The sequence below is a fragment of the Myotis brandtii genome, unplaced genomic scaffold (assembly GCF_000412655.1).
Source record: "Myotis brandtii unplaced genomic scaffold, ASM41265v1 scaffold371, whole genome shotgun sequence".
NCBI lineage: Eukaryota > Metazoa > Chordata > Mammalia > Chiroptera > Vespertilionidae > Myotis > Myotis brandtii.
This window is the reverse complement of record NW_005364265.1, coordinates 955,595-968,924: the sequence shown is the minus strand read 5'-3', so window position 1 is coordinate 968,924 and position 13,330 is coordinate 955,595. Positions and strand designations below refer to the sequence as shown.

General features: G+C 36.4%; 1 protein-coding gene across 1 annotated transcript in view; it reads left to right on the top strand.

The window, feature by feature from the left end:
• The window catches only part of LOC102248151 (chromosome unknown open reading frame, human C12orf50), a 33,610-nt gene extending 23,165 nt beyond the window's left edge, over positions 1-10,445 (top strand). The window contains exons 9-13 of the mRNA XM_005872229.2: positions 2,834-2,950; positions 4,595-4,699; positions 4,935-5,138; positions 6,875-6,967; positions 10,375-10,445. Of these exons, the coding sequence (XP_005872291.1) occupies positions 2,834-2,950; positions 4,595-4,699; positions 4,935-5,138; positions 6,875-6,967; positions 10,375-10,400 (545 nt within the window). The 3' untranslated portion in view covers positions 10,401-10,445. The remainder of the gene's footprint in view (positions 1-2,833; positions 2,951-4,594; positions 4,700-4,934; positions 5,139-6,874; positions 6,968-10,374) is intronic.
• The last annotated feature ends 2,885 nt before the right edge of the window (positions 10,446-13,330 follow it).

Here is a 13,330-nt window from a genome sequence, read left to right as displayed (position 1 = left end):
ATGCTAAGCAAAATAAGCCAGACAGAAAAAATTAAGAAGAATCGTATGATTCCACTTATATATCTGGGATGTAAAAAAAGCAACAAATGAAAAAACAAGAAAAAAACACAAAAACTCATAGACACAGAGAATGGTAGGGTGGTTACCAGAGGGAAGAAGGGGCAGGGGTGTAATGGGTAAAAGGGGTCAAATAAATGGTGAGAGAAGAAGATTTGACTTTGAGAGGTGGGCGCACAATGCAATATACAGATGATGTGTCATAGAATTGTACACTTGATATCTGCATAATCTTATTAAGCAATGTCACCCCAGGGAATTTAATTCTAAAAATGCCTTATTAAAGACAAGGGAAAAAAGATCAAGACATTAACAGTAGGTTTCCTTCAATTTGGAAAAGACCTGACATGGTACAGGTTGTAAGGGAATAATAAATGTTTGTGGCCCACAAGATTTCAAAATGATTCAGTAACATGTGTCATCTAGCAAATAGCTAAGGTAAAACTCACATTGAATTATTAGGAGGAGTATAGGAAGATAAGTATATGTGATAAGTCATTTAAAGTACTCAGACAAGTGTCTGACATATAAAAGAAGGCTCCATAAATGTCAAATATTATTATACTAGTTTCACTGGTTTCTGTACAGGGCAGCTCACATTTGGGTGTCACCTTTAAAAAAGGTCATTTAAAACGCTTATTGTATGTTGAGAAAGGGTGACTTGTATGGTGAAGCACCTGAAAATTAAGCACATAAGCAATATTTAACGCAACTGTGGATATTTATCCTGAAAAATAGAAGATCTTTAAGGAAAAAAACCTGAATTCATATATCTGATGATATATGGAAGATAAATTATATTTACTCTATCTCTAAATGGTGAAAGATTATTTTACGTTAAAGGCAAATTAATTGTGTTGACTATGTAAATTTTCTTGCAATCAGTATGTAAGTGTTCATACTATGTATTCATATACACATATGTTTATATATATTAATCTAAACATATATGATATATATTGAGATGGGGTTGGTATCATTGAGAACTGTGTAAAAAGAAGTGGACAAAAGAGATGTTATAGAAGTGATAATCCTGTATTGAAAGGTAGTTTTGTAAAGCTTTCTGCCATCATTGCCACTAACAGTAAGGTACTGTCATAGGAGGTGATTGCTACATTCCACAGAGGATCATATTTCTCGGAGTAGATGAAAAGAAAGAGAAAGAAGTCACCATGTCGAAATGTTCAAATACTAAAGGTAATAAACCATTTATTATTTTAATCCGAATAGATGCGTTAAACATAAAGCTTAATTTTTGTGGAAATATATAATAGGCAAAGTAATAAATAAAGCTTTTCGCTAAGTACACTAAATAGGAGTCAAGAGCCCTAAGGTTCCAGTCCTGGCTCTGTCCCTAATTGTTTGAACATGGCGCTTTATCTGATTAGCCTGAAAAATTAGCCTGTAGGGCTACATAATTTCTAGGAGTCTTGCTAGCTCTAAAGTTATTGGTTCTCTTAAATGGTAGTACTAAGTCATTTTTAGTTTCTTTTTCCAACTTCAAGCACTCAGTATGATTGCATTTTCCTAGAAAGCTTTGTTTCTTACCACTGTGAAGAGTTTTAATCTCATGATGACTTCCCCATTTAATAATTATTACTAACGATAGTCTGTAAATAATCAAGATATAAGATAATAAAATACTCCCTCAATGTTTTATGATGCCCTTACCATGCTTAGAATCTCCCAACTGGTACCTCTCTGTGGGGCAGCTCTCCCAGTCACATTACATATTCTCCATCTAAATATTAAACAACCTCATCTACTGTTTTCTTCCACTAATAAATGTTCTCAAGAATAGGAAAAGGCACTTGTAATCAAATCCAAGGATTGTTAATGGAAAATATATGTAAATCTCTCTTCCTTTCTCTCTCAGAGATGAAAAAATTTTGCCTAATCCACACACAAAAAAACAAAACACCCTACTCAAAAAATACACTAATTACAGTAGCTATTACTCATTTAAATTGGCATATTTTATGTCAAATTGATAATGGCTGTTTAAGTTAATTAAAAGGAGCCCTGGACGGTGGTGCCCAGTAGTTGGAGAGGGAGCCCCGATCACTGAAGGGTCATGGATTTGATATCAGATCCAGGGAGTGTACCTGTGTTGTAGGTTCCATCCCTGGCCAGGGCACGTGGAGGAGGCAACTGATCAATGTGTCTGATTTTTTTTTCCCTCTCTCTCTCTCTCCCCATCCCCTCCCTTCCTTCCACTCTCTCTAAAAATAAATGGAAAAATATCCTTGGGTGAGGATTAACAACAACAACAAAATTTAATAAAACAAAAATACCCAGCTCTTCAGTTGCACTAGCCATAGTCCAAGTGTTCAAGATCCACAAGAGACTAGTGTTTAGACCATTTTCATCACTAAAGAGAGCTCTGTTGGGTAGTCCTGCTCCAAAGCATAGAACAAGTGAAAGTTGTTACATTAGAAATATTTTTGGGATCTCACTTTAAATTGGCACATTTTATGTCAAATTGATAACCTTTTGATTCTTTTGCATGGAATTATTAAAAATACTGCCACAAATATGTAATTTACATATTGAAAATAATGGCTGTATTACTGGGTTTTTAATGCTCTGTTAGTGACAAATTTGGAGGACTCTAGGCAGTGATTAGGGAATTTCAATAATGCATTCTAAAAATTAGCATATATATGTATATTTTAAAAGTAGTATGCCCATCATATTATGTTTGAAAAGTGAAATACCAACCGAGACACTTCTTTTACTAATACTGACGTTTTATTTTTTTAATTTGCTTTAAAAGACAACAAGGACAGTCCTCATCCAAAGCGTTCCCTAGCTACCCGACTAGCACCTACAGCGCATGTATTAAATGCTACTGAGAATATCAGTTTGAAGTGCAGAGAGGACCCCTCTTCAAGTGAGAGCTCTCTTTTTAGCCTTAGATATATTTGACTTACCATGGATTTGTTTTGCTTACTTGAAATAGAATCTTAAAAAAGAAATTTAAAAAGGATGGTTTAAAAATTATTCAAGATTAAGAATTAAAGACAACATTTTTTTTATTAGCTTTGGCAATGAATTGTGATGTAGGTCCTAGTAAATAATATACTTTCCCACTATTTTAAGTATTAAAATTAATAGTATACTACCTTCTCAGAAGAATCATTAGTGTTGCCCTTTTAATGTAACCCATAATGGAATATAATGATAGGTTTTTACTGTTTTGGATTATTTTTCTTGATTTGGCTTCTCCTTGCCATTCAGTACTCTAAGCTACTTTTTGTGATACAATTAAGACCCATGACTCTTCTTCTCTGTTTTCTTCCATCTTTTCTCCTTTCCCTTATTTAATTTATTGAACCCATATATTATTCTTGGATCCCAGATAAGCACTAAGGGAACTATGATGCTTTACCCTAAAGAAGCTCAGTTTAGTGGCATTTGTTAAAAACATGGTTTCAGAACCTAGGAGCAGGAGCTTGAGAATAAGGGTGGAGCATGATATTTGCATAGGAGATGGAGAATCTGTCTCATTGAAGGCCTAATGCCTAAGCTGAGGTTGAGAGCAAAAGCAAAGACATTTATTGGTCCACTATAGAGAGCCAATGCAATCCACACAGTGCATTTCTTACGTGTGAATATTCAGGATCCCTCTACAGAGAAGTAACAAAGAATGCTCCTCTCTACTAAATTATATTAAGAGTGTCTGGAGAAATATACCTTAACAATTTCTGGAAAATTTAGCATGCATATAAAATTTTTTTTTTTTAATATATTTTATTGATTTTTTACAGAGAGGAAGGGAGAGAGATAGAGAGCCAGAAACATCGATGAGAGAGAAACATCAATCAGCTGCCTCCTGCACATCTCCCACTGGGGATGTGCCCGCAACCCAGGTACATGCCCTTGACCGGAATCGAACCCGGGACCCCTGAGTCCGCAGGCCGACGCTCTATCCACTGAGCCAAACCGGTTTCGGCTGCATATAAAATTTTTGATGAAAAATTATGCAAGTAAGAAGGGAATAATCTAGTAATATTAACACTTATAAATTCTGATTACTTGGTCTTGTTTTACCAAACTATCTATACACACAACTTAAGATCTTAAAAGGATAAGGTAAAATTCTCTAAAAGTATTTTACATTAATCCAACTTCCTCAGAAGTCATAGTTTTGACTAAAAATGTATAAAAAGTTTTATGTTCAAAATAACAATTCTAAAACTACTTGTAATAACATTGTAATGAGATAGACACATAATTATGTCTGGAATGCAATTTTATGTTCTTTAAAAGGAATCCACACATTCCTTTGAAGACAAGCATTTTTCTCTGAGGAATGCTAATTATTGAACGTTTTCTCATGTATTTTCAAGATAGATTTTTTGGGGGTATTTAAAAATAGATCACCCTTTGTTCTGGAAAGTAAAATATTAGGATGGTGAATTATTTTTTTCCTCTTGCGTGGCATGTGAATGCACAGATATGTAATTATCACCTACACTAATTTTCAGATGAAAGCATCTTTTAAAAAACTGTAAAAATTTGTATTTCCTCTAAGTGAATGATGTCCAGCCAGTGAGGAAGCCTCATTTTAAAGGCGTGAAAAAAAGAAAATGGGTTTATGATGAACCAAAGAACTTTCCTGGCCAAGGAGTGCGGAGAGGTAGAGTGTCTCTATATTTGATATTTCTAAATTGTAATTTGAAAATATATTAAATATCAAATAATAATATATACCTGAAAATCAAATTACTGTTGTGAAATGTGTTACTTTAGGTGTCAACCCAACTCCAATAAACTTAGTTCTTTTAGCTTGCATTGTCTTCCATTGTTATTAATGGGTATGAAATCAACTCGTTTTTTTTTTCTCCTCACTCTTTTCCCCCTTTCTTTTACAGCACTACAGACCCCAAATCCAAAAAATAAAACTAGTTACCATCGCAGTAATAAAGACAGAAATGCTGAGAATGCATCCTATATCCACGTTCAGAGGGACACTGTCAGGACTGTCTCATTAAATGCACCTCCCTGCAGCAGGCCCACACATGGCTTCTACAATAAAGTCAATGCTAACAAGGAACCCAAACTCAATCTCTGTCCAGGTGGGGCTCTTTATGTACTGGTCTGTGGTTTGCTTTCCCTTGGAATTTCCTGGTGGCTCAATGAGTCTTTGCTGCTACCTACTCCCCTTTTCCTTTCCAGGCCATCACCACCAGCTGAGAAAGCCAGTGGAAGGGTTTCTTCCATATGCCGGAGTGCACGTGACTCAAAGGCTGTGGAAAAAAATATGTTGGTGCAGATGACTTGGCACTGAAGCTTCCTAGCGCTGTGTCTCAGGGCACTGCACTTTGCTCCCCCTGGATAGCTTTATTTCACTCTTGAGGGCTGTTTGCAGATGCTTGACATTTCCTTGTTGCACTAACTGCATTGTTCAAGGATCATTTCAGGCCCACGCCTTGCCTTTTCTCGAGACCTTCATGATTACTTTCTGAAAGGGTTAGTTTGAGGGTTAACTGCAATATTTTTGACAAGCTCTTGTCTCTCCCACCATGCCCAGATTGCTTCTAAATCATTTCATCACGTAATAGGCAAAACCATGGTTTATGTCAAGGAAGTACAAGGCCACAAGGGAGGAGGGAAGAAATCTCTTTTTCTTCCTGTCTCAGACGAATTTTGCTTTTTCAAAGTTGGGTTTAACTTTTTTCAACTAAGAAAAGGCCACTCAGTTCCCTATAACTGCATGCTTATATTTTCCTCTGTTCACAGCCTGATCAGTGGAGTTCTGAAGGTTGTGTACTTTGTGAAACATGAGTGAAAACTCTGTGTCTCACTTAGGATCTTTGTTTTACAATTTAAATTGAATTTAACTTTATTTAAATTGTTTTTCTTCTGTTTTCAAACAGAATGATGTAAAAATAAGGATACTCTTAGGTTAATAAAAAGGCTTTTAATTTTATTTCTTACTATCATGACATTATTACTAATTTTGTTATATTTCCCTGTTCGTAAGTGGCTGTGAAGAATACAGTGACTTCCAGAATAGTTTTGTGCCATTGTCTATATTTGTGTTAAGGTGGCCACTGTTATACCCACTATTCCCTTTGCATCATTAGTGCAAATGTCAACAAGAGAAAGAGCAAATCCATTTTTAGTATTTTGGACCAGGCGTTGAGAATCACAGTTGCATAGTCATACTTGGAAACGCAAATGCAACATTGCTAGATGAGAGTTAAATATAGAGCTCTCAATAGATATTTTAAGACCAAGTTAGTATATACTTGCTTTGGTTTCCTGGAACAGTAAGTTCTCTATGGTAGAGCAATCTGCTATCATGAGAGTCACTTCATGGAGGGAAAAGGGAGTAGAGCTGTATCTCCTACTTCATTCTTCCTTCCTTCCTACCTTTGGGCGCCGCCTCCCTTGCTGGCCTGGTCCTTCCTTCCTTCCTTCCTTCCTTCCTTCCTTCCTTCCTTCCTTCCTTCCTTCCTTCCTTCCTTTTCTATAAATATTAGCAGAATTGTATGAAAAATCATAGTTAAACAAGGCAAAGAAATATTTTTTATCACATTCAGATACTATTTTCTCCTCTAGCTTAGTCTCAAGGCAGACAGTCTTATTTGAGGACTTGGACAGCCAATTAAGAGAATGTGTTCCCATGTTCATTGATAACTTAAATAGTCTTAATAAGCTCATTTTTGTCACTGATCCCTTAGCTTTGAAATGGTAACATGAATTAGAGAATTACATCTCTGAGATGTTTATAAATTTGAAAAACTCCTAGAATATGATTTTAAAGTTATACAATATTTAACTCAGTCTTCTTTTTTTTTTCTCTCAGATAAATATATGTCAACACCATATAATGGTTCAGCTTGGCGAAAAAGAATTCCTTTTTCAAAAGCATATTCAAAAACTCAAAAGATATATACAGGTAAACTTTTACTAATATTTAATACATTATACAATTCTAAAAATGAGTGACAAGTTTTTAAGCTCAAGGAACATAATTTAGGAAATTTGAACAATTTCATGATATATATGAACATAATTACTTGGAGTTTCATAGATCTTTTTCTACTAGCAATTTAATTTTGCTTTGTTTTACTGTGTTCTACTTTGCCAACTTTTATGTGTTATCAAAAATCTTTTTGACATATTTCTCTCCTTAGCTACAAGCATAGCAGGATTATATAACTTGTTAAGATGCATTCTTTGTTGAACCACAAAGCAAATATATAAAACCATATTTTTGAAACAAAGTATTAAAGCCCTACTCTGTTCACCATCGACAAATATTGGCTGTAGGAGACTTATAGGTCCCCTAAGACACAGTTTCCAGGTCAGGAGGTTCATAATGACTGTGGTCTCCCTTTTGTTGTGTTCTTTTCTCTGGGAAGGGGTGGGACCCTTGGAATCTCCCAGGGTAGAGGCTTATAGACCCAACCTCAGATGGTCTTTTTGCTAAAAATCTTGGTGTCTTCTCCTGGCTTATTCTGGGGCTGGCTGTGTAGGTTTGGAAAACCACACAAGGTAAAATGGTTTCAGTTTACTTCTCAAAAAATTGAACATTTCAGAAAAAGTTATAGAGAGGGAATTCCTAGATCAGTAGCCTAGAATTTTCAGAATCATCTGAAAGTCATACGCTTTTATACAAGAGCTTTCCAGAATGAACTAGAACATATCCAGACTAGAAACTGTCCCCTTTCCAAAGTAAATAGCTAGGATCTTCTAAAGCAGTATTTCTCTAAACTCCTTTGAGTGCAGCAATGACATAGTACGCAGACTTGCTTGTATATTTATGTACTGGAGTCAATTGTTTTTTCCTTTTTCCCATTTCTTCCCCAAACATATTGCATTGCAAGAAAATTCTGTTGCAGCACAATTTAATTGACTATATTTTCTCTTAATTTTGTATCAGTTTTTACATATGATGGCACTTAATTTTAGGGGGAAGGAAGTGAAAAGTCAGTGGAAATCCTGGATAAAACCACAGATTGTTGAGTCACACATTTTTCTCCCATGGTTTCCTTGTGGGTGGGAGTTATTTGGAGGATTAAGGGATGTACTTTTCACCCATGCACCATCCCAGTAACTGCTCTTTTATTCCAGCAGCCTTCTCCCTCCCATCCCAGATAGTTAAACACGAATTACAGAAGGATTTTGGAGGGGGGGGAGGATGACTTTAAGTTTAGACCATGAAACATGCACCACCCATGCACAGCAGAGGAAAGGGGATGTGATGGGATGTGAACTGACAAAACCAGTTTTTTCTTTCAACCCTGGAGAGTGATAAGGAGGGTCTGGAGAAGCAGCAGGAGACTAGATACAATGTGAAGCCACTCGCTTGTCCCCTTCTTCTTTTCTCTCACCACCTCAGCTATGCCAGGACCCAGGTGTAGAAAGACCAATGATAGAATTTCCCTTGAAGTTTATAAGAACCTGAGCATAAAGGGGATCTGCAGTGCACTTCCCAGAGGCAACCTAGCGAGGGTGGGGTGTGGAGGGGTGTGGGGGGGAAGCTTTGAAGAGAATTTCTCAATGCCATCTGGTGGTGGGTGGGGTGCAGGGCAGGCCATGTCTAAGATGAAAGGGTTGGAGACTACTTGAAATTTCCCAACTCCATGTCTGCCTAGGAGAGCATCACCTATTCCTGTGAGTTTCAATAAGAGTGAGTTTCTTGGAGAACACACCAGCTGCCCTACACAAAGCCTCCTGGCTGGGACTGATAGCAGCAGGAAGATACCTTTTTGGTTAGGTCCTATTGGAGGGGCGAGCTCAGCTGGAACCTCAACAGATTGCTCTGCTATTATTCACCAATCAAACCCTTGTTCCTTGAAGTATGACTTGAGGACCTCCAGCAATGACATCACCTAGAACAGTGATGGCGAATCTTTTGAGCTCGGCGTGTCAGCATTTTGAAAAACCCTAACTTAACTCTGGTGCTGTGTCACATATAGAAATTTTTTGATATTTGCAACCATAGTAAAACAAAGATTTATATTTTTGATATTTGTTTTATATATTTAAATGCCATTTAACAAAGAAAAATCAGCCAAAAAAATGAGTTCGCGTGTCACCTCTGACACGCGTGTCATAGGTTCACCATCACTGACCTAGAAACTTGTTAGAAATGTGGAATCTCCATCTCACACCTGCTGAATCAGAATCTGCATTTAACAGAATCCCCAGGATGCACATTCAAGATTGAGAAACCTTCATCTGTGTATTTGGGCCACCATTCACCAGCACATGGTCCAAATCTTGTTGAGACACGAGATTTTTGAAATAGTGTTTCTCTTCCCAGTTGTCACAGAACAGCAAATATTCTTCTCTGTCCCAACCCTAGAAATTAGGATAAGCAGCAGGGAGATGTGGGAGGGAGAAAAACCCTGAGAAAGAATTTCAAATATGAATGTGATTGAAATATAAATATGAATCAACTAAGAAATCACTGAATTTGATGAAGTTTTTGTGCCAAGTACCAATAAGTTTTACATCAGACAAAATGGGGACTTACAGTCAAAAAATCAAAACCAATTGTAAAAAATACAGTTAGTTTTCTTATTTACCCAAGCTTTTGACTGGGGAATTTGTGACCCTTAAACTCTTACCCATTCCAATTGTTTTCATCACCAGAGTAAGAGAGAAAGATTAGCTGGTGTTTCCTCCCCTGCACCTCCTGCTAGGGCACAGAGGAGCGATTTCAGCATTTCCCAGTGGGCAGATTGACTGCTGGAAACAGGCAGCAGAACACACCAGCTGCCACTAGTCTATTCTTCTTAAAAAAATCTGTGAGCCAAGGCCACAGAAATATAAATGGGCAAGAGGAGCCTTTGGGGAAAAATGTCATTGGCTGCTATGAAGATAATGCAATAGGAGAGGAAAATGTGTGTTAGGAATTGAGGAAAGTTGCTGAAGGCAATCAGAGATGTCTTTCTCATTGCCAGCCTTCCTTGAGGCCACATGTCCTTTCTGGTAGAGACATAGCTGATGTGGCTGGCGGTACTGACTCCATAGGATGGAACATTCATTCTGCTCATTCTGGCTGCTCCATGGTGTAGCCTTATATATAGTATTTTCTTATTCCTTCCCAGTCCTCCATCCAAATCCAAAACACAGTAAACTTCAGAAAGAAGGTGGAATTAGTTTGAATGGCCTTCAGACAATTTATGAATTAAAACAATAGCTTAGTTTTTGTTTTGCGTTTAGATTTATGGTAATTAGCCAAAGACATGCAACATGTCAGTACTTTAAAGATTGCTGAAAAAAATAATTTATATATTTAAATGCCATTTAGAAAAAAAAATAATAATTGAAATATTTTTTGTGTTTTACTAGAGCCAAGAAGAAATGGGAGCAAGTAAACCTGTAGGTTGAGAGAAGAGAAAAATGAAAAAGAAAAGTCCCAGACATCATTTGATTTATAATCAAAAATGAAAATTCAAAGAATGAGATATTCAAGTACTCCCTACTGTATACTGGGTAGCCAAAGATGATAAATGCAAATTCTGAAAATAAGATGCAGGAAGTACATTGTACTCTTTCACAACTGATAAAAATGCAAATTGCAAACAGCTGCCTGCGTATTTATATAGGTCTGGAATTCATTTGATGCATTGCCACAACATTTAATAAAATTTAAAAGTTTGACAATTAAAATCATTCTTTAATTGTAAACTAAGTTAGATTGAACAGATTGAGGAGCAAAATTGTGCCTTTGATGTCTGTTTTGCAATATTCTTTACAGGAGAAACCTCACATTTTCTTTCTCTACCTAGATTTTAAGCTTGGCCTTCAGCTATAATAACAGATATAAAGTGTAAACAAATTCAATGAAGTCCCAGGGAAACAATTTGGTGATGAGTATGTTAGAGGAATTCTAATAGAAATACACTTTGATGTGCTATAGAAAGAGACGGATTGTTTATCATGCAGGGCAGTTGCTGAACAATGTCTTTTAATTGGCAACTACAAAATCTATCTGCTATGTGCTACATTTAATGCTGAAAAATAAACATTTTTCTTACTATGAAAACAAAAATTATATGATCCTATTGGAGAAAAGGACTTGATAAAGGGGGAAAAAAGCGAATTAATAACCTGGTGTCCCAAAAGTTTTTGTGAGGTACTTGAGGCTTTTATAACTCCAGGAGTACAAATGCTTACAAATGTAAGAGAGATACCATTTGAAACGTATTTCCATTTCTTTTGTACTTGTTTAGAATTGTGTATCTTGAATAATAATTTTTTATGTAATTTAAAAAATTTTCCTCTGCAGAGTGACTGAAATGGAAAATTTGTTCTTCACAAAATAAACTGATAAACAAAATAGATCCAGAGACATAGAAGCATGGGACAGACTGTAGAATCTCAGAGGAAAGGCGGGGGTGGGTGAGTGGGTGGGAAGAGATGAACCAAAGAACTTGCATGCATGTATGCATAACCCATGGACATAGACAATAGGGTGGTGAAGGCCTTGGGGTGGGGGAAGGGACTAGAAGGGGTCAATAGGAGCGAAAAAGGGGATATATATAATGCTTTCAACAATAAAGATTAAACAAATAAAAATTTGTTCTGCAAACTTAAAAACAAATATGAAAGCAATATAAGTAATTTTTCAAATGATGTTTTTATAAGTTTGTAACTTTTATGCTTCTGAGTTCATTAAAGCTCAGAACTTCACTAAAACTTGGGACCCTGTATTTTTATTTACATGCATCTTATGGTTTTTGGTAGCCTCTTGTTCAATATCTATTGGGAAGTGGAGATCAGTGTTCTTAGAAATATTTTTAAAAACATTTTATAAGATGTGATTCCAGCATGTGGACTAGTAAATCTTAGTTTCTGACTTCTAATGGTGCTCTGTTACCCACTTTCAAACACATGAGGATATAATCATTTTGTTTTCACAAATAGAGTAGATATAAATTAACACTCTGCCAGCAAAATATCTTGGTTTGACAGACCTGAGAAGGATATAAGAGCTGAGCTGAAAAGCTGTCTAGAAGGAGGCTCAGAGGAAACATCCTATAATTGCACTTAAGAAGCAGATTGTGTCCTTCCAAAGCTTCAACTAGTGATGAAGAAGGAAGGGTTCTAAGAAGGCAATTCAAGATGTCTTTCTTGAAGTACAGATTCTCAGTGTGAATCTTTATTACATTCGAAATGCTGAAGAATCAGTAAGAAATGAGAAGAATGTGAAGGAGAGCCTGAATGTCATTCTTTCCAATGTGTGCATGTATTACTCCTGAATAGGTGGAAATTTTTATTATGAAAAACTTTGTCTAAAGAACCAAGTATATGATGGAATTAACCAACCCTCTTTTTATTGTGATTTTTGGAAAATAAAATTAGTTTAAGTGGGGTAAACTAGGAACCAAACAGAAAAAAGATAGCAAACCCTATCTAAAATAAGAGACGATAGAGGATGACAGAGGTAAGTGGACAACCAAAAAATTTAGGAAGCCCACAGGAAGCTCTCCTTGCTTATTCCTGAATATAAAAGTAGTGCATCTATGATATCAGTGGTGGGCAGCTGCTTTTCTAACACCTACAAAAGCTTTCAATGCATTTGACAGGTATTCAATGATTCTATTCTTTTCAAAATGCAGCAGTACTAAAAATAGCATTTTTTGGATGCTTGGTATATTAGTTTTCTAGAGTTCCTGTAACAAAGCCCCACAAAATGAGTGGCGCGAACAACAGAAATTCATTGTCTGGCAGTTGTGAGTCTGAAATCAAGGTGTCGGCAGAGCTGGTTCTTTCTGAGGACTATGAGGGAGAATCTGTGTCAGGCCTGTCTCCTTAGTTTGTAGATCACCATCTTCTCCTTGTGTCTCTTCACATCATATTTTCTCTCTCTCTGTGTATGCTATGTCCAAATTTCCTCTTTTCTAAAGACCTGAGTCATATCAGATTAGGACCCACCCTAATGACCTCATTTTAGCTTGATTATCTCTGTAAGAATCCAATCTCCATGTAAGGTCACTGGGAGTTAGAACTTCAACATATAAATTTTAGGGGGGGACACAAATGTGAAGTAGGGCTCGAATGTCATTCCTGGATCCTCCCAAGGTGGGTGAGTAGGTCTTAAATGAAATGACAAATTCACTCTAACATTTCAATCTCCCTAAACCTTTGAATTCTTTCCTCTACAGTAATCCAATGCAGATCTGGCATTTCTAGCTAATTCACTGGCTACCTTCTCGCCCATATTTAAGCCAACCAACCAAACTGTTAAAGCCTTTCTAATTCCCTAAGAATTACAACTGTAAATGCAGAATATCTTCTTAGT